The 22016-nt window shown below is 43.5% G+C and overlaps 1 protein-coding gene across 3 annotated transcripts in view; it reads right to left on the bottom strand.

The window, feature by feature from the left end:
* Unc-115a (Uncoordinated 115a) overlaps nt 1-17217 on the bottom strand; it is a 91910-nt gene extending 74693 nt beyond the window's left edge. For all 3 annotated transcript variants that reach the window (XM_065236159.1, XM_065236158.1, XM_065236160.1), the window contains exon 1: nt 16606-17217. In XM_065236159.1, the coding sequence (XP_065092231.1) occupies nt 16606-16609 (4 nt within the window). In that variant the 5' untranslated portion in view covers nt 16610-17217. The remainder of the gene's footprint in view (nt 1-16605) is intronic.
* Between the last annotated feature and the right edge of the window lie 4799 nt (nt 17218-22016).

Below are 22016 nucleotides of genomic sequence, written 5' to 3' on the forward strand. Positions count from 1 at the left end.
TCCTTTGTTCCATTACAAAGGGAAATCCGTTCAGCTTCTGTTGATGATAAGCTTACTGTGGGTTGTCGCTTTGTAGACCAGGAAAGTACATTTCCATAAACAAGAAAAAGATTTCCAGAATTCGATCTTCTATCTTCAAAATTGTTTCCGAAATCCTTCCAATGCCCTTGCTTTTTCATGAAAACTGTATAGAAGAAATAGACCTTTTGTTCCTTGCAGATATCGTAGAATTCTCTTCAAACCATTCCAATGTGCATCTGATGCACAACTTTGGAATCTGCTCAGGATACTTACAGCTGCGCTGATATCGGGCCGAGAGATTAAAGCCAAGTATTACACCCTAATAAAGCTTTATACGGTCCTTCCGTTCTAATGGGTGTTGCAACTGGTTTGCAATCTTGCATTCATAAACGACATAGAATCTTCTCAATATAACTGTTTTGAGAAATTCTCATCTCTTTCTTCTCAACACTTCTTTCGATCTCTAATCCTAAATAAGTCTTGACTTCTCCAATATCCTTCATTCGGATTCTTTTCGATAATTCTTGCTTGATCCAGTCAACTCTCGACATATCATCAGCAACAATTAGGATATCATTCACATAAAGCACAATATATAATGCTTTATCCTTGAACACATAAACGCAGGAATCGCTGGATAGTTTCGAAAAACCAAGCTTTATCATGACTTCGTCAAAACATTGGTCCCAGCTTCTTCCAGCCTGCTTCAACCCATAAAGGCTCTTGTTCAAACGACAAATTCGGCTTTGTCCATTTTCGTCACAAGGCAATTTCATATAAAATTCTTCTTTGATGCACAAGCATATGTATTTCTCACAGTGGCCAAAGAAAGAATAGTTCTAATTGTTGCTATCTTTGCCACAGGTGCAAAATTTTCATTATAATTAAACCCATATCTTTGCGAGCATCCTTTAGCAACCAGCCTTGCCTTATATCGTTTAGTGCTTTCACCATCTTTGAAGCCAAATATCCACATGGAATTGATCGATTTGAATCCTGTTGGTACACTGTCCACCAAACTCCACGTGTTGTTATCCTCTAATGCCTCCAGTTCCTCTTGAATGGCCGCTTTCCATTTGTGGCAGTCATCCCTATTTTTCAACTGTGGGATTGTTTGAGGAATATCTTCAATGAATGACACAGCTGAGAATGCACCTTGTGTGTCTTCAATCTCCCCTCTTTCTGCATCGTTTCTCTTAAATCCGCTTGCTTCGGTGTATGACGAAACCTGGACTTTCCATACCTTCCTTGTTCATTTTAAGCTCGGATTCATTTTCTTCACTTTCACTTCTGAACTTCTGTCTGAATCATCAATAGATTCGAAAATTCTTAATGGTTCTATAATCTTCTGGCACTGGTTGTCTACCTTGCTACTAGAATCTTGTGAAATGTGAAAAACAGATCGTCATGAAGGAGTACTATTCGTTATAGTTAATCGCTAGTTGTGATCCTCTGAAAGTAAAATTGACTGGTTTTATGTGTCATACACAAACTTTACCTCCTCTTCTTAAATCTTACATATTAATTTTTTATTATTATGTCTCCTAGTTTCCTAATTTTGAAAAGTAGTATTTTAGCTGTAATGAGTATGTTGCCTGGTTGTGATACAAAAACAGTTAAATACTCCTTAAACCTTGGAAAAATGCTCTTTTTTGCTGCGTAACTACTCAAATTTATTGTCCTGCTGTGTGTTTTATAGTCAGAGGAGCGACGGGTAAGCACCAAGAATAAGCTTCTAAAAGAAGATTATAAACAAAAAGCGACTAAAGAAAATTATAAAACATGCTTCATAAGAAGATTTTAAACGAAACTTCTTTTGGAAGCTCATTCTAGACGCTTGCTCGTCGCTCCGCTGTGCTGACTACATAAAAGCTCATGTAAGACAGTAAATCTGAGTAGCTAAGCCATAAAGGAGCATTTTTTTCAAGTATTAATACACCGAACGCCCCCAGTAACGCCCTTTATTTAACGTCGGTCTCTGTTCCGCAATCTAGTGCCAATCACCGACGGACATCGATTGCCATCCATTGACGGCAATCGAATGTGCAGGAAGGCAGCTTCCACACCTGCGTAGGATATCGCACCCATTCAACACACATACATGGGGTGGGACCAACGGCTTTACTTCCCTTCCGAAGGAAGACGTGACCAGAGATGTTTATGCCTCAGAAAAATCCCTCCGACCTCGGCTGGGATTGAACCCAGACACATTGGGGTGTGAGAAAGCAGTCACGCTTACCACTACACCACCGGCGCCGGCATTCGTCTGAGCTATGAGCTATGATTTTTCAAACATTGCAAGTTTGCCGTTACACATTTTACCGAAGGCATCGTGTTCGGAGTGTTAATGAGTATTTTACCCAAGGGGTAAGTCGCTCAGCACATTGTGCCACGATTAGATTCGGTACAGCTTGGGCACATCCATCGGCACATCTTCGGCACAATCTCGTAGGCATTGGAATGTTGTAAATAAAATGAGAGCACTGCTGGTCACTGAAGTTGTTCACAACATTACGTGCTGTTTGGCTGTATATTCAGGAACATCCTCTAATTAAATATACTAGAGGAACTCAGAACAGCAGTTCACTTATAGATTTAAATTCGAAATGCCGCTAGACCGATTTATCCTTGCGATGTCAAACCAAAACATTCAAGGTGTCAGAAATACCGGGTTGCCGGGATGGGTATTTTACAAACAATCGCAGCTTGTTCTATGACCGGCACAATCGGCACTCCTGCGGCACAATGAAAAAAAAGATGACCCAAGATTGGTGTGCGGAGTGACCTACCCCTTGATTTCACCGTTTTAACATTACGCTTCCATAGCTGCCTAAAACATATTTTAAGGTTCCAACCAAATTCCCGGGTATTTCCAGGTTGTTTTCGCTTTCAAGTTAATTTATGGTTCTCCAAGTTTTCCCGGATCAGTGGCCGCCCTGGGATATGCCCTAACGATTTTTTTTTAATCTTTACTTAAGAGATTTTTAACCGAAGGCTAGTTCATCTCTTTGTCAAGGGTACGAGGTCTCAGAGGGAGAGCCTCAAACGGAGTGGTTGTAACAGAGTTTTCTTACTTTAACGTTTACAATAAATTAATTACTAGTTTGTTTGTTACTACGGGTGGACACCATCTTGAGGATCGACGGCTTATCCCATATGGCGCCCCACCGCCTACTAAGGATGTAGAGTACAGCCTTCCTGGCTCTTCATGGGAGAAGGAGAAATGACAAGTTAAAACATTGAACATTGATTTGAACAAGACGACACCGTCACGAGGTCCAAAGGCTCATCCCGTGCGGAGCCGTCCCGACAGCCGAAAGAAAACTAACAAACAGAAAATGACAAAAACCTATCTAAACAGCATGATACAACTTGGATTATCTGAGGAAAACTAAGAGGGCGTTAGCAGCGGGCGAGTTGTCTCCGAGAATGTTCCGGATCCTCGAGGTAATCCCGTAAGTCTCCCTGAGATTATGGAACTCGGGGCAGACGTATTGGAGGTTAACCTGAAAAGACTGGAATCGGAGGCTCAGTGAAGTAATACGCAAACACATTTGTTAAGTTGCTCGGTACAAGAAAGAATGATTTTTTATTCAGTTGATCGTTACAGCGGAAGTAGTTCTGTCAAATAAGAAAGAGTTGCCAGATTGGCAGATAGAAATGAAGCGTTGCTGTATGAACCGAGGGGTTCAACACTCCTTCTCAACGTTGAATGGCCGGATGCCAATCGCCTCTCTCAGCTGTCGTAGTTTGGTTGCTTGCAGCGGCTTCGTCAGCAGGTCAGCCTGCATATGCTCTGTCGGACAATACTGAAGACGCACAATACCTTCACGAACCATATCCTTGATGTAATTGTACTTCGTATCGATGTGTTTAGCTTTCTTCTCCGTACGGTCACCCAGAGTCAAAGCAATGCAGCTCTGATTATCTTCTTGAACTACAATCGGAAAATCCAGCTTCTCACCAATGTCCAACATCAGCTTCCTGATCCATTGCACCTGCTGTAGGCACTCTGCTAACGCGATATATTCGGCCTCGGTGCTCGAAAGGGCCACACACTTCTGTTTATGGCATCCCCATCCAATAATGCCACCGCCGAACTTGAAAAAATAACCCGAACTGGACTTCCGGTCGCTGACGTCACCGGCGTCTACGAAGCATTCCAGCGTCCGGTCATCGTGTCCCAGACATAGCTCCATATCGATCGTGCCCTTAAGGTAACGTAGCACCCGTTTAGCTTCGTTCCAGTCTGCTTCCGTTGGTGCCGTAACACGCCGACCGAGAATCGAGGTTGCGATCGATATATCCGGCCTTGAGATTACGGCTGCGTATAACAAAGCTCCTACGAGACTTTGATAATGCTCTGCAGTTTTGAGTCGGTTGGTATTCTCCTCCGTTTGTTTGAGGAAGCCGGGATCCATAGGAATTTTCGAAATTTTCGCATCCTGCATTCTGAACCGTTCTAGAACACGATTCAGGTAGGCCTTTTGGTTAATGCGATACTGTCCGTTCTCCAGTCGAATTTGGATACCGAGAAAGAAGGTCAAGTTGCCCATAACGGTAATCTTGAATACACTGGCCAGGCTCTGAACCACCCCTTCGAACTCATCCTCCGTAGCGCAAATAACAATGATGTCATCGACGTAAATCAACAAAAATATGTACTTGCCTGATCGCTCCCGAACGTAAAGGCAAGGGTCAGCCTTCGATTGATGAAAGCCCATCAGCTTAAGTACCTCGTCGATCCGTTTATTCCAGACATGGGCGGCCTGTTTGAGCCCATACAAGCTGCGCTTCAACCGGCAAACCAGCTTTCGATCCTCGCTTTCATAGCCCGGCGGTTGCCGCATATACAGCTCCTCCTGAAGCTGCCCGTAGAGGTATGCGGTTTTGATGTCGATCTGCTTGGCCAACATCTTCCTCCGACTCGCGATGGTCAGCATCGTCCGGAACGTGATCTGCTGGACAACTGGTGCGAAGACTTGGTCGTAGTCGGTCCCGAATTTTTGGCAAAACCCTTGCGCTACAAGTCGCGCCTTATACCGCACAAGGTTGCCGTTTTGATCACTTTTGCACTTATACACCCATTTGCATCCGATCGGTTTACGGTGTGGGGGCAACTCCACTAGTTCCCATGTGCAATTCTCCTGGTGCGATCGCATTTCGTCGTCCATGGCCGATTTCCACTCGGCGCTCTGGGGACTAGAAACAGCTTCACGGTACGTTTTTGGCTCTGCTGCACTGTGCTGCACCAAGTTTGCTCCTTCTGCATATCTGACCGGCGGCACACCAGCGGTCACTCTCTGCGAACGTCGAACCGGAGGTGGTGCCACTTCTTCTTCTGCTACAGGATCCATTTGGTCATCATCATCACAAGCATCGCGACTCTCGTAACGCCTGAACCGAAAAACTTGCAGCCAAGCAGCATCGTCGTTCTCCCAGCCGAAGAACTCATCGTCCGAATCGCTTAACTCCGAATCGCCAGACTCCGAATCGCTAGACTCCAATGCATCCGGTGCCACTGTCGCTTTCGAAATTTCGCTCACTGTCCACTCCACTTCTTCACATTCAGCGGGCGGCGTCTTGTCTTCCGTTTTCTTCCGATGTTTGTCTTCAACCTTCGATCCATTTTCGATCTCCAAGAACCGAACGTCACGGCTTATCTGGATTTGGCCGGTTGCAAGGTTGAGCATCCTGTAGGCTTTATGTTCTCCTGAATAGCCAACAAACGTCATTTTGATGGCCTTTTCGTCCAGTTTCTTGCGCTTTACTGCTGGAACCATGACGTAAGCAGTGCACCCGAACAGCCGAAGGTGATTCAAATCGGGTTTCCTCCCGAACCAGATCTCGAATGGGGTACATTCAACTGCTGCTGACGGTAAACGATTTTGCAGGTAACATGCAGTGTTGATCGCTTCCGCCCAAAATCGTTTTGGCATGCCTGCATCCAGTAACATGCATCGCCCCATCTCGCTCAGGGATCGATTTTTCCGCTCTGAAACTCCATTCTGCTGCGGAGAATATGCTGCCGTATACTCCGCCTTGATACCTTCTTCGGCATAGAACCGACGAAGTGTTTTACTGGAGTACTCTCCACCTTGGTCAGAGCGGATAATCCGCGGCTTGCGGCCGAACTGGTTCTCCGCCATTCTGACGTACTCCCGGATGCGCTGCTCGACTTCAGACTTTTCTTTGAGAAAATAGATGAACGCGTACCGACTGTGGTCGTCAATCATGGACATGTAATACCGACAGCCCCCTGGAGTCGTCTCCTCCATGGGCCCGCAAACGTCAGTGTGTACAATGTCCAGAACAGCCGTTGAAGTCTTCTCAGCCGTTGCCGGAAATGAAGGACGAGCCATTTTGCCCTGAATGCAACACTCGCAGGTCCAGCGAATGCCACAATCCACCACTTTCATGCCTGTGGCCAAATCTTTCCGCTTTATCTCGTTTAGCACTTCCGGATCTCTGTGTCCCAGGCGACGGTGCCAAGTGTGTTGGCAGTTCTTCGAATGCTCTCGCGTCTTCACCTGCAACGAACGGTCACTCGCGAATCGCAGAAAGTACATGTCACTTTTCCTGTCGCCTACTGCGACCACCGTTTTCCCGTAAACCAGTTTGCAGCCGGACCCGTCGAATTCAGCCCGCACACCTTTCGACGCCAGCTTACTGACCGAAATCATGTTCCCGTCCAGAGAGGGGACGTAAAGCACACCCGTCAGCGTTAGCTTAATCGCTTCGCCGCTGTCATTAACGCACTCGATTAAACAATCTCCGACGCCCGCGACACGATTCTCGTTTCCGTCCGCGACAATAACACTCATTCGCGAACCTTGTTCCATCCGGAGGAAAGCATCTCTGTCATTACACATATGCGACGTCGCGCCCGAGTCGATTAGCCACGAACGAGACCGATTCGTGTCCGGGTTCTGTCGCACCATGAACGTGAACGACATCGAGTCGTTTTCGCGCACTTGTTTCACTTTTTGTTCTTGCTTCGGCTTGTTCTTCTTCTTCTCGCCACTTTCACCGCCGCTCTTCTGCGCCAGAAACTCCTTGCAGCTGCGCTTTTTGTGTCCTGGTTTTCCGCAAAAGAAGCAAGCAGCAGCACCGGCCGGCTTCGTACCGTTTCCCGCCTTCAACAAGCGCTCTTCCGAACAGTTTCCGCCGTACAGTTTCTCGTTCTCGTCGATGAGCTTCGCTTTGACCAGATCCATTTTCAGCTCCGCATCCGACCGGCTCTCCAACGCGGTGGTCAGAGCGTCGGACGCCTTCGGAAGACTCCGCAGGATCATTGCTACCTGCATGTATTCCGAGAGCTTTTCACCTGAATTTTCCAAACGGGAGTAGAGCTCCTCCATCCCGTAAATAAATTCTTCCATGTTCTGGCCTTCCCGAAAATTCGCGCTGCAGATCTCCTTCAGCAACGAGACTTTTCCCGTGAGTGTCGCTTTGTGGTGGTGCGTTTTCAGCGCCTCCCACGTACTTTTCGCCGTCGTTTTCGCCATGATGAGACTGTGCTGGCCGTCTTCCACCAGCAACGCGATGGTTGCTCTCGCCTTCTCGTCACCTTCGGTCCAATCGGAGGTGACCGTAGTAGGGGGAGTACCTGGATAAACGTACTTCCACGTTCCTTCCCTCATCATGAGCATTTGGACTTTGAATGCCCACGACCGGTAGTTCCGATTATTCAATCGGACGACGCCTACTTTCGAAAAGTCCATTTTTTTTTTTTTTTTTTTTTTTTTTTTTCGCCTCCACAAAGGGCTCCCGAAATTCACCACTTCGTCGCAGAAAAAAAACTTTACGAACCGCGTCGCGCACTTCACAACTTTCTAGCTTTCACTGCGCCCCAACGCTGGGCCCATAACCTATTGGAGGTTAACCTGAAAAGACTGGAATCGGAGGCTCAGTGAAGTAATACGCAAACACATTTGTTAAGTTGCTCGGTACAAGAAAGAATGATTTTTTATTCAGTTGATCGTTACAGCGGAAGTAGTTCTGTCAAATAAGAAAGAGTTGCCAGATTGGCAGATAGAAATGAAGCGTTGCTGTATGAACCGAGGGGTTCAACAAGACGCAGAGGACGTGCTCGACGGTCGCTGGAACCCCGCAGATCACGCAGTTAATACGGAAGGGTCCTCCGTCAAAGTTGCAGCTCAGTCGACAGTGTCCAGTTCTGAGCCTGGATAGGACTTTTTGATCCGGTTGATTTTGTGGTTAAAAGGTCCTTTGATGCTGAACCACTGGTCGTTCCATGCTTTCCGTAAGGTGGATTTGACCCATCACCTAATATCTTGCAACCGTACTTTGTCGGTGAACCTGGGACCCGATGGTCAAGATCCAGTAAGGTGATCCGCTGCCTCGTTGCCAGGTAAATATTCTACAGTGTCCAGGTATCCACGTGTATACGGTGCTACTCGGGACATACTTAACGGTAGACTGGATCCACGGGTGTGATGGAGCTGCAGAGCAGAGTTCTTGTATGGCGCTGTGTGAGTTCGTCAGAATGAGAATTGGTTGGTTCGCTGGTGATGGGGCCGCATGGAAAATTGCGGCAGCTTCTGCGGAAAAAAGCGGAACATTGCGGCGGTAGGCTGTTGCTAACGAGTATACCACTTCCGGATACTCCGATGCCAACGCCCGAGTTGAATCGGGAACCATCTGTGTACCGGTGTGTGTGTTCGGCATAATGGGAACTAACTAGTTCAGCTACTGACCGACGCAGGGCCAAGGAATTATCTCCTGCCTTAAATCGGCTCTTAATTCTGCGATCAATGTTAATGCTGGAAGAGAGCCAACTCTTCTCTCCGTGCCAGTGGGTCCTAGCCACCGGGGGGAGGTCAACGTTGGCGATCGTACGCAGGATTCTGTTCCTCTCGTCGAGGAGGAAGATCCTGCCATTGCCTGCTGTTTTGGCGACAAATGATGCGGCTTTAATAATGGTGGAGTTCATGATGCGGTACCGAAATGGAAGGATCCCTGCTTCTACATCCCTAACAATGTAGAAGTAATGGATATGCCCTTACAGAGAAAATCACAGCAAAATAACACCCAATTGGATTAACACAGGACGTTAGCTTTCGCCAAAAAGAACAACGGTTCACAAATTCACGGTAAAGCGTAACAAAAAAGCACAATATTGCAACAACGAAAATTACACGACATGAAAGACGAAGAATGTAAACAACGCAGTATATGAGTGAGTGTTGTGCTTGAAATCCGCTCCCTCTTTTTTTTTCCTTTGGTTTGTTTTTTCCGTCGATCTTGTTTTCCGTGCTGAGCACCAATGCTACCGACGTGCCAGGAAGGCAGCTCTCCCACACCTGGACCCTACCTATCGACCCATCAAACTCATGAACCGGGGACCAACGGCTTTACTTCCCATCCGAAGGAAGTCGTGATCAGAGATGTTATGCCTCAGAACATCCCGGCGGCGCCGACTGGTATTGAACCCAGGCCTGCTGGGGTGAGAGGTAATCACGCTTACCACTACACCACCGGACTCGAATAAGCCGCAAGTAACTAGCCTCTGTTGTATGTACTGTAATTAGCTGTAAGAAACTGCGTTCACAAAAAAATGAATAACGGCTCCGGGAAGTTATCGCACTTGAGCCAATAACAAATAAACATAATTATTAAATAAGCGAACTTTAAATGTGACCTACTGTATGGCGATTTTCACAAATGTGATAGAGGACAGAAACTGCTTCCACTGCATTGCAACTATAATTGAAAATTCAACGAAATTAGACAAAGAACCTCGTTAGGCGTGCATTATCCCAGTAGTAAATCCTATGCACGTCTAGCAGTCAATCACTTTAAATTGACCAACTACACGATGACTACACCTCACTGGGACTGTTTTCGCGTGGTGGTAAGAGAGAGAGAGAGCAGCGTTCTATGTAAGTAATCAATCTACACGGACGATGAATTCGACTCAAAAGTGAGTTGAATTCGACTCAATTTTGTCAAAAGCGGATTTGCTCACACTGAAAACGAACCATAGAACCCAGCGTCGGCTACTTATGCGCTAGGTGACTCGAATATGAAGAAAATCGACGATAATTTTACTCTGTCTATGACTGAGTGAAACCTCATATTCGAGAAGTTTTCCCCAGAAAATCTCGGAAAACTCAAGTCACTTTCGAGCAAAACTTCTTTTGGCAAAATCGACTCAAATTCAACTCACTTTTGAGTCGGTTTCATCGCCCGTGTCCTGTGTGTAGATGACACTTATTATGCCACCATTCAGCACATCCGCGAACGCACACGCTGCGGCGATGCTCTCGGTCTCAACTCGTTGGCCATCGGAGTAATAATTTTGCACTCATTTTTGGTAAAAGAGGAAGTCATAACATACCTACTTGGTGGGTTCCCCTTTCTCCGCTCCGCAGACACACATGATGCGCTGCGAGCTCGAAAAAGGAAAACACCAAACGAACATTCAGAAGAGGGGTCCGGCGAACGAATACATGTAGAGAGGAAAGAAAAACTGCTTCGAGCTAACGGATGTTTGTCAGTCGAGTCTTTCTGTGTTTTTCACATGATTCTCTTTGGTGAGCCTTCCTAAACCTTCGAGCTTTGGATGGGCTTCTTCGCCGTCCGTCGGTGCTCTACTGAAAGTGAGCAGTGTAATTGAACCTAATAGCATTTAGAGTGCATTTTGACACTTGTCATGCTTTGATTTTGGTCAGTTTTAGGAATGGTTTCGTGCTTAACTGGGTTTAAGATGGTCAAGATGTAGCAGGTACAGGTTGCCGGAAAGAAACCTGCATGGCACGAGTTTCTCAGGGGTTGTCCATATACCACGAGTTTAGGGGGATTGACGAGAAATGTAGATGACAGTTCATGCAGGGGCATGGAGAGGGGGTTCCAAAAACCGCCGAAAAACTATTCACGTCCCGGTCCACGTGGAATGTGGACAGCCCTTTAGGCCTACAACAAGAAAAGCAAAATTCGAAAAAGGGGGAAGGAAGACGCAAACTCAGTTTGTGCGCAAATTACGGTGAATGGCTAGAAGGAAAGTATTTCGCGGCGATGTGTTAGAGAGAAAGAAATGATGCATCATCGCGAGAAATGAACGAGCAGCAGCGCATTCGACATTCACTTTTTTTCCCTCAGCTTCCTCTATTGGCGGTCGTGAATAGGCAAAATAGTCGTGGCCGCGATTTTCGTGCGCACCGTAATGAAAGATTTTTGAGTGGTTGATTGAACCGGACCGGACCGATCGATCGCGACTGACCGTTGACCGATCATTCGTCTTGACCTTACCCATCCTCTATGGTTGTCGGTAGAGAGGGACACAGAGAGAGAGAGAGAGAGATAGAGCGATTCAAAGTACACCCACAGGCGACGAGGTGACGTTGATCGAATGCTATTTTTTAGACTGTAAGTTGCTAATTTGGATTAGTCAGGGATCAAAGATTTGTTCGTCCATTGTGTTTGATGTGCTGAATGGTTTCACGTTATGTGGGTTGAAAACTTTCATGGAGTGTACATTTTTTGTGAGCAACGTTTTTTTAAAGAATTTAGAGCAAATGCATAGCAGGGTCTGTTGATCTATGGTTCTCATATATCTCAGTTTGCTGATATCCTAATTACATTCCAAGAATGAATGCTTTCTAATTGCTGATGAGTTTTATTTTAATAGATCCAGCTCTTCAAGGGACTCCGGTCTGATAAATTACTACCGGACAGATCAGATATAACATTTTGATAACGGCACAAAAGCATTTGTAAACAAACTTTCTAAGGCCCTTTGCACACGAATTAAAGTACGCCCACGCAAACCAATACCACTTTCGGAAAGGTGATAGATGCCCCTATCCGATGATGTTGTTGGTTTGCGTGGGCGTACTTTAATTCGCATGTAAAGGGTTTTAGAAAGTTTGTTTACAAATGCTTTTGTGCCGTTATCAAATATTATGCCTGAGATTCTCCAAATCGTATTGATCTATTTTATCATCCACGACTGAGACAATATCCTTAGGGCCACAGTAAAAAGCTGGAGGGGGACGTGCTGTCAAATCAGCCTACTGATCATTTTATCATATCATTGAGTAAATTTTCAAATAGCCGTATCTGCTTTTGTAAACAAAGACTCAAACGTCAATTTGTCGAAACTCGTTGCTCGCCCACGCAAACTAACAGCACCATAATTTTGGGAAACTTTACTCTACCTGATGGTGGTGATAGTTTGCGTGGACGAATATTTGTTTACGAAAGCTGATACGGCTATTTGAAAAATCACCCTTAATGTTTTATCGGGGGTAATTTTTCCATTTTTTTTTTCGGGTTTCAATGGCCGGGAGAGTCAATTTTTGGACGTGATTTACACTGAAAAATACAAAAGCAATAAAAATTGTTCTAGAACCCCCGATAGAACATTTTGATACTAGTGTCTCATCCCAAGAAACAATTTTGGTTTTATGAGAATTCTGTAGACCATGATTTTGACTTGTAGAATGCTATAAAACCTCTATAAAGCTTGCAATGTTACTTGGGATATGAAAGGGGTGATCCTAAGCTTTCGTTTGGTGGGTGTTTCAGCGATACTGATTTTTGAAATATTTTTTTCTTCCAGAGAGTTCACGGTGTCTTTGAGGTCCTTAAGGAGATTCCTTGTAGAGTCCACAAATGACCGCTACTTAGCCTATAACTGCATTTCCACTTCGAATTTTCAATTACACAAATCTCGGAAATCGGTGCCCCATTTCACCTGAAATTGCTACCATGTATGCTGCAGTGCAGCAAACGTGGAGTAACAATTTGAATGTTGCCCGTGCCGTAGAAGCGGATATTTATGCACCTAATGTTTCGAAGTGGTTCCCAGAATAAGGATGTCACAGCGAATCACACTAAAGCTTCTAGTAAGTTCCTTATATTTATGTCCCCGCAGATTGTTTATGAAGCTTCACTGAAATTTTCAGCATTTCCTTTCATTCATCAGAACTTCTGTAAAGTTCCTACAATTGTTGTGAAGTTAATGGGACTTCACTGGAGATCTCTAATCTTTTAGAAAGTTAATTACAAAGTTGAAATAAATCATTTTTGGAAAATTTTCAATATCTTGAACTTGTACATGGAATACAAATCTTCAAGACATTGAATATTTAGAGATCCTAGACTTACTAAAATCAGGTAATTTTTAAACTTCAACATTTAATGAATTTGATTGTTAAGCTGTTCTTTTGAAACTGATTGCGGTGTCTTAACAACGTTTGCGTTGACTAGGGGAAAGTGGGACAATTTGGTCACCCACCAAGAGGTTGGTCACTCTACACAGTGTGCCAAAATCAAACTTGGGCACACCCGGGCGCAATCATTGGCGCTGTCTGGCACCCATGGTTACAATTTTTATGATCTTTAAAGTTACTGGCAACACTGAACTTTTTCTGCCCCTGCGCAGTGTGCATGTTTTAAAATTTGTTATTGATGTTGCAACAATGCAATCCAATTTTTACAAACCACAACCGTGAATCTTCATCAAGTCCCGCCAGTTATTCTCCAAAATCGAATTGAATTCCACAAAATAAAGTCAGCGCACATCCTATTGCCTGTCCGAAGAAGTAGCTACATGAAAAAATCAGAGCAATCGCTTGCAAAGCAACACCACTCAATCAATCTCAACATTACCGGATCCAGCTCCGTTATTAAAGTCGTTACTCAGACTCCTGTGACTGGAGGAAAGTACGTCCCACGAGCGGTTCTGATCAACCTTGAGCCGGGAACTATGGATTCGGTCCGAGCGGGACCATTTGGACACCTGATGTGCTGGATGTTGTCCGTAAGGAATCCGAGGGTTGCGATTGCTTGCAGGGCTTTCAGCTTACTCACTCGCTCGGCGGTGGAACTGGCTCAGGTAAATTTTAAATCTTTTGTAACGTTAGCGGAATTCAGTAGCAAAAATACCTTCCTCTCCACAGACATGGACACGGTACTGATCTCGAAGATTCGAGAAGAATACCCGGATAGGATCTTGAACCCGTTCTCCGTCGTTCCATCGCACAAAGTCTCCCCCACCATCGTACGCTACGCTAAGTGTTTATCAACAACACGAAATTTGCTTCCGAAGCTCACTACCTAAGCTATGGCGATTTGAACGCACAGATTAAAAACAGCAGGTATTTCGTGGAATGGATTCCCTGCACGTGAAAACCGAGTGGTAGAAATATTCCGTTTCCTTCAACCGATTGATTTCCTCTACCGTCGGCGGCTTGTACAGCTGCTTCATGGCTTTGATCTTCCGTTGGCGTTCTTCGTCTGTTCATCGCTTGGAATGGCTTTGCGCTTAGCACCTTCCGATTCCGAAGATCCGACAGTCGTGACTACCACAAAACGTCCACCACTGTCTTGACTGCTGTCGCTTTCCGGCTCCGGCCACCAAAAATCGTCGTCGTCAATTGAGTTCTCGGGTTTCGAAAAACAAAACAAAATCAAGAGTTGTCAAAATACCGGGTTGCCAAATAATCGATTAACGTATCCCATTCTAGTATAAATTCCAGTACTACACTATGTTTGTTTTGATTCGCGATGAAAGATTGACAGATAAAATGAGGGGTTCGTGGATTTTCCTATGTTTCGAGGGGTGCATCGATTAGCTTGGGACCGGAGATAGTACCAGAGCTGAGCCAAAAAGTTGAGCTCGTTTCTTCGGGACCTTCTGGTCTTAGAGTTACCTCTATGGTATCATCCCGTCAATTGTACTCGATACTTGGAAATTCGATTTCTCATCTTCTTTGATCTGAACGGGGGAAAAGTCACAATAACGTTCTCTATGTATGTAGCACCTGCTCGAAATAATTTCTGCATCCATCCTTCAACAAGTATTAGCATGAGGTGTTCGTGTTCAGCATATCTCTGCTGCTGTTAATTCTTCGAACTACCGGCCTTGGATAGCTAAAAAGTCCGCACATCTGCAACTTGAACTCAATTATCAAATCTAAAGATGCACAGACTCTTGAGTTGATCGTTATTTATTGAATTCTTTACGCTTTTCGTTCGTGGTGTAAACACACCTAGAGCAACATGTGAAAAGGGCCTGTCACCCATATTCTCGTTTTCGTTCGAACCGTATTTCTTATACAAAACATTTGTATTTTGTATGTAAACTACGATTCAAACGTAAACGAGAATATGGACGCATGCATTACGTGATAAAATCACCCGATAAATTCTTCTTCAGCAATGCATGTCGAACGAAGATGGATTCCAATGGCTTGCCGGTGACTCATATTTCACCTATTTCACAAACCAGACCTTAAACGTAACTCCTGAAGTCACAATCCTCCCATTTAACAAGGACTTGTTTGCGTGGATCCTACGAATGGCAAGGCTTTAGAAGCGAATCCAAACGATCTGACCTAAAAAATAAAATCCAAATTGTTTGGCATGTCAGAGAAAGCTCGCCCCTATACCTAGCCTAAGATGAGCCAGCAGAAATACTCTAGTAGCATAACAGCAAGCATTTATTTGCAAAGAGTTCTTCAAATATTGACTTCATACCAATAAACTTCCGTTCAGTTCATCCCACCGACAACATGTGTAAGTAGGCATATCTATTCTCTCTGCCCTCGAAATAAGAAATAAACGAGCCGAAATTTTTATTTTTTCACCAAACAAGCCAACACTTTGGACCAAAACAGTTACCAACCGCACATGGAAGGAATTTGCTCCCATCATCCATCCGCGGTGTGGAACGACGAGATAAGATTAGAAAAACACCAGCTCAACCACCAGCAGCAGCACCACCACCACCACCAACACCGTAGAATGGGTGTCTTGGCGAGGTTCAAACTGTATGCATTGGCAGAGCAGTAACGTTATGGCGAAAAAAATAAAATACAAATAACGGAATCTTCCAGCGCTTCTTTATTTTGCGGTACCAAAGGCCGCGGATAATCGACAACCAGAGGAAAAGGAGTGCGAGAACCCAAATGCTTCCACTGCATTTTCCTCATCATGCAGCACACTAACACACCGGTTGGACCCCAGGGGGAGGGAAAACACTCACACAGATTGGACGTTTTCCTCCCTCCCCCTTTGTGCCGTACTACTACTGCAGCTGACACTACTGAACCTGCGACTGCACCACCGCCCACCCCCTTGGTCTTAGTGGCCGTTGTCTTCGTATTCGTCTTCCCAGCCGGTTCGTCACATGCTTTCGGCGGTTGCCTTTTAATATATTTATTTATAAAATTAGAAACACGGACCATGGTACACGGGAAGGGGACAACGCCCAAAAAGCAGACGGAAAGCAAAAACATCCAACAGGAATTTTTCGCTGCATTTCTTGTATATCTTGCGCGTTCTTCATCGGTGGATTTTTTTCATCTTTGAAGCCATTCGGGAAAATTCAGACATTCCCTCCCTCTGCTAGCTAATCCACCGCGAGCGCTCCAAGAATTGATTTGTGTCATTCAACGTTCCCATTCAGGACACCAAGGTTCGACATTTTGGATTTTCTTTCGCCAGCCGGCTTTTCCGCATTCACCATCTCCTTTTCCTTTCTTCACCCACCCGAATTCTGCAGCAAAATTTTATCATGAACACATAGACGACGAGACACGGATTTCCACTCACCCATTTTGCTGCCTATCCAAAGTTTTCTTCTTCTGCTTCTGCTTGTTTTGCTGATTCGGAAGCTTTTCCTCAACTTCGATCACCAGTCTTCCGTCGCGTACTGTTTCCACTTTCGCCTGCTTCCTCCTCTCGCTACTGATGTTCCACCAACCGATCCGGACTCGGAAAAAAAAAAACCAGAGACAAAATGGATTTTTCACCAACGAAAACTTTCTACACTGCTTTCTTTTTTGTTATCAACGTTATTCTACAACCACAAACAGAAAAATCACATCCTTTTGCGAAAAGCAGCAACTTCTATCCACCTTCCGACATCCGAAGGGGAGGAAAATCTAGATTTTTCACTCTGAAAAATACACCGCCCCCTTGTCTGAAGTTTTCACACCTTCACCGCTGTTTAACTTCACCAGAAACGACAGAAAAACGGGACACACACATTCACCGAAAACGAAAAACCGATTAAATTCTGCACTTTTTCAGACAGCACTTATTTTCTTCAGCAATCAATCAACAACTTTTTCACTCTTGAACTTTTCGACGCAACGGGGAGAAAGACCGAGACCTAACTAAAAACTGAACCTGACTGACTGGCTGAAAGAATGAATGGCGAATCGAACGAACCGAACGAAGGCAGAGGACGACTGGTCGCTTTCGTTCAAGTGCACCGACACCAACACCAGTCTGCGGACGGACGCAAATAGCACACACTCCTTTACTGAGCGCAGTGGCGTTCTGACGTTTTGGCCGAAAAGGGGCAATGTTTTGGCAGATGAGTTGTCAATTTGACGGAACTTTTTAGGGCTGCGCGCTATGCGATGTTTATCTGGCTCACGGCTAATGAGAGTAGCTCAGTAAATGAGTCAAATTTGACTAAAAATTGGAAAAGTTTCTCATTGGCTGTCCCGCTAAGATGCACATACCTAAAAGTCGGTAAAGAATACCTAGATATCGGTAAAAATGACCGATAATCGAAGAAAGTGCACATACCTAAATTATCGGTAATCATGGATTACGGATGTGGAGAAGCATGCAAGGGAGTGGTTTGTTTGCTGAAGGTAATTTAATGTCCAAACATCTAAAGTAAAATATATTTCTTCGTCCAAAAAGTCCTAACTAATGCAACGGCTTGACAACTATAGTCGCTAAATTCATAGTCTGGCGAATAGAATTTCGATTTATCAAAAAGCAGAACCAATTCAATATATTGTAGACCAACAATTGAAAAGGTTCTATCAACTTTTATAAACAAAACGTTGATTATTCTTTCCTCGCCAATCGAACGCAAATTACCAGCATCATCGGATAGGAGAAGCTTTCCCCAACCCAAAGATGGTATTAATTTGCGTAGGTGAGTCTTGAGTCACGAGAAAAGGGGTTCCGAAGTTTTGTTCGCAATAACTGATGTGCTCTTTTCTGTTGTTGATCGTGATTTGCTCGATTGGTTCCGCTATTTGACAGCTCAATTGGTTCCCGAGATTCTATCCGCCAGACTATGAATATAGCGACTATATTGACAACGGGTGCTTCGGAAGCCATAATCCGGATGTGGAATCATACTTAACTTTTGCACTACTCGGTATGTTTGTAAATTATGAAATAAAAACACTTGCTAAATCTTCCCTCGTTTGCAAACTTTTCAGAATCCACGACTTTTAAAAGATCTGCGGCATTCACCTACGGACTGGACAAGAACCGAATACTACTGAATTACACGCAGAAAAAATTACCGTCGAAACAAAAATATTTGAGGTAAATTTAAACGTAAATTCAGTTTGTTCTGGCCACAAAAATAAACTAGGTTGATTTCAAACGTATTCTACGTTTGAATCCATTGATAATAATGTTTAAAACAAAAATAATGTTACGTTTATTTTAAAAATATTCGTGTTGAAAATAAACGTGAATATTTTTGATTTATTTGAAAACTATATGCAATCAAAAATTAATATGTTTATTTTAAACATGCTTTTCATGTTTAAAATAAACAAACATATTTTGAAATTATTTTAGCATTTGAATGCTGAATAAATCAAAATAAAATGGATAGCAAATTAATGGAAATTCCTGCGATTATGGAAAGTCTGTGGATGTTTGGATCCGGGGGGCCGTCGGGGTGGGTGTCCGATCCGATCCAGTTCAGTAAAACTGGTGAAACTTTGTGATATTAGCGTCATTTTGTCGTTTATGACGCTGGTCCTCATACCGGCCTCTTTCTACGTTTAGTGTTCGGGGATGATCTGTTTTTCTTTCGACGTCGGGTGGGGGGTGAGGATGATATGGGGATCGGTATCAGAAACGACGGATTGCCGTTAATATTGTGATGTTCCACCGGTTTTGTCGAGCTTGGAACATTGCGTGGGTTTCCGGACCCTCTACTTCGGTTTCGCCGCTTGCAGGCCGTTTTCGGTTAAGTTTGCCGAATGTAAACAAGAAGGAAAAAAGGACACGCTAAAAATTGATTACCCAGGTTATGTATTGTTGAAATAAACATGCTTTTGAATTTATTCTAAACATACATATTTTTGTTGAGAACATGTTTGTAATTTACTTTGAACTATTCATATTTTTATTTAATAAACATATATATTTTTAACTTAAATGAACAAAATTTGGTTCCGTGTATGTGGCAGACTGTGGCAAACTGCTGAAGAAAGTGACTAAAAGCTTCCCTCAGATCAAGGACGCATTTAATATTGATTATGGAAGATATAATTAAATGTATACTCTATATATACGCTGGAATAAAATAACAATGATTGATTTTAGATGACGGGATCAATACATTCAAGAAAATTCTTAAAAAAAAACAATGTTTCCGCCTAATTTTATTAAAACTAAGAACAGGTACATGTTACTCAAAGCGAAGTCTTCACAAAGTACTTAAAGTAAGATTCTTCGCGAACAACTCAATTTTGACTGGTTTCACTTAGCTGTCAAGATGAGCACAAAAATGACTTAATTTTGAGTTGTTTCGATTCTTCGTGTGTCCCATATAGAAATCAATGTGTTTTGATGGTTAATTTTAACTCAACGGTTGAGTAATACATAAAAAATTGAAATTTTTTGAGCCACAATTTACTCAACGCTGAGTAACTTACTATAAAGCTTGCGTTGAGTGAAAATAACTCTGAGTTGGATGAAAAAAATGCCAGTGCATATGCAATCAGTGGTGACATATGTGTCTATTTGTCAACTTGTAAATTCACTGATAAATTAAACTATTCCCATTTTGCTTGAAATTTCATCAATTTAACATTAAACCGATGGGGGCGACTCTTTTTACGATGCAGGGAAAATTGTGTTTTGCTGTGCTTTGCTGCGCACACGCTGAGTAGATAGAAAAAAGCGAGGAAATAAGATTGATGACGATTCTGAAGATTTCCTGCAAAAATATTATGCGCGATGCAAGTAGATGCGAGAAATGAAAGAAGATTTTTCGAAGATTGATTCGCTAGTAAGAGATTTGTTGAGCATCTAGAATTGAGATTTAGATGTGTCGCCCTCTCGCATTAAACTCAGTTTAATCGTATCGAATCGAGGGGGAAGATGGCTTTCATTTGAGTACCTCTCAAATTCTCGTGTACTCAGAGTTGCTCAGAGCTACTCTGGTTTGCTCTGGGATCTGATCTAATTTGCGACAAAAACAGAATTAGTTTGGCATATAGACATTGAAATCTGACCATGTAAATGTTAGTTCGGATGCAATATTTAAGGTTCATGAATCCCTCCACTTCGCGTTTTCACTAGCACTGGCCATCCAGAAGTCATACAGGTGGGAAAATTTAATGAAATGCTTGCCTCTCTGCAGCAGACATGTAGATTAATTTTGAACTTTGTTCATTAAGTAGATTATCAGATGTGTGCCCGTGAAATTGCAAAGTAGTTAAACCAAATTGTGTAGAAAATGGATTCCGTCATTAGTGTCCTTAGATAATGGAAATGATCTCGTTTTCTACCAGTTTTTCCCTTGTTCCTCCCACTCAACTGTTGTGCCATCCATGACTACCAGCCCAGTGGCAGGCGCGTAGGCAACATGTCAAACCGTGACAGCGGGCCCAGCATAGCAAAATAAATGATTTGAGCCCGGGACATGCTGCATACTGTCAAACGCTGCTGTTGGTATAGGCCTTGTCAGTGGCCTGATGACTACTGTCCGGACTTAACTCTTCTATTATCAACTCTGCTGGCAATCATATCTAAGACTAGAAGGTCCCGAAATAACGTGCTCAACTTTTTGGCTCAGCTCTGGTACTCTCTTCGGTCCCAAGCTAATCGATTCACCCCTCGAAACATAGGAAAAAGCAATAACCCCTCATTTTATCTGTCAAACTTTCATAGCGAATCAAAACAAACATTGCGTAGTAGTAGAATTTCGACTAGAATAGGGTACGTTAATCGTTTGATTGTGACCAATAGGCTAGTCAAGTACACAGAAAAAAAATCCATCGGTTGTGCAATATAACCAACAATCAACACGAAACTAACGATTTTAAATTGGCTCACCACTTTAGTAGCCTATTGGTCCCAACCAAACGATTAACGTACCCTATTCTAGTCGAAATTCTAGTACTACGCAATGTTTGTTTTGATTCGCTATGAAAGTTTGACAGATAAAATGAGGGGTTATTGGTTTTTCCTATGTTTCGAGGGGTGATTCGACAAGCTTGGGACCGAAGATAGTACCAGAGGTGAGCCAAAAAGTTGAGCACGTTTCTTCGGGACCTACTTGTCTTAGAGTTATCTCTATGATATAACGTTGTACGATGTACATCGATTTTGCGAACAAAATTACATCCATTGATGTAATATCATAGAGGTAACTGTAAGACTAGAAGGTCCCGAAATAACGTGCTCAACTTTTTGGCTCAGCTCTGGTACTCTCTTCGGTCCCAAGCTAATCAATTCACCCCTCGAAACATAGGAAAAAGCAATAACCCCTCATTTTATCTGTCAAACTTTCATAGCGAATCAAAACAAACATTGCGTAGTAGTAGAATTTCGACTAGAATAGGGTACGTTAATCGTTTGCTTGGGACCAATAGGCTACTAAAGTGGTGAGTCAATTTAAAATCGTTAGTTTCGCATTGATTGTTGGTAATATTGTATTTGCTTTTTGCTATTACATCATTATTTCATACATCAGCTTGAATTACATTGATCGATATTACTTTTTTTTGCTGTGTAGTGAGCCAATTTAAAATCGTTAGTTTCGTATTGATTATTGGTCATATCCTCAAGTTGAGGACCTCAACCATAACATAACGCTGAAAATGACAAATCCCCCTGCGACTCCTTTGCTGTTGTTGGTGTGCAGATTAGTCCTGGACACGGGCATTGACCCTCCCGCTACAGGAAGACGATGAATGGGCATGTGCCACCTGGGAAGAAGGACCAAGCAATGGGTGCAACTT

This window comes from Ochlerotatus camptorhynchus, unplaced genomic scaffold (assembly GCF_037179485.1).
Source record: "Ochlerotatus camptorhynchus isolate MF236.1 unplaced genomic scaffold, CSIRO-AGI_Acam_v1.1 ptg000530l, whole genome shotgun sequence".
Classification (NCBI taxonomy): Eukaryota; Metazoa; Arthropoda; class Insecta; order Diptera; family Culicidae; genus Ochlerotatus; species Ochlerotatus camptorhynchus.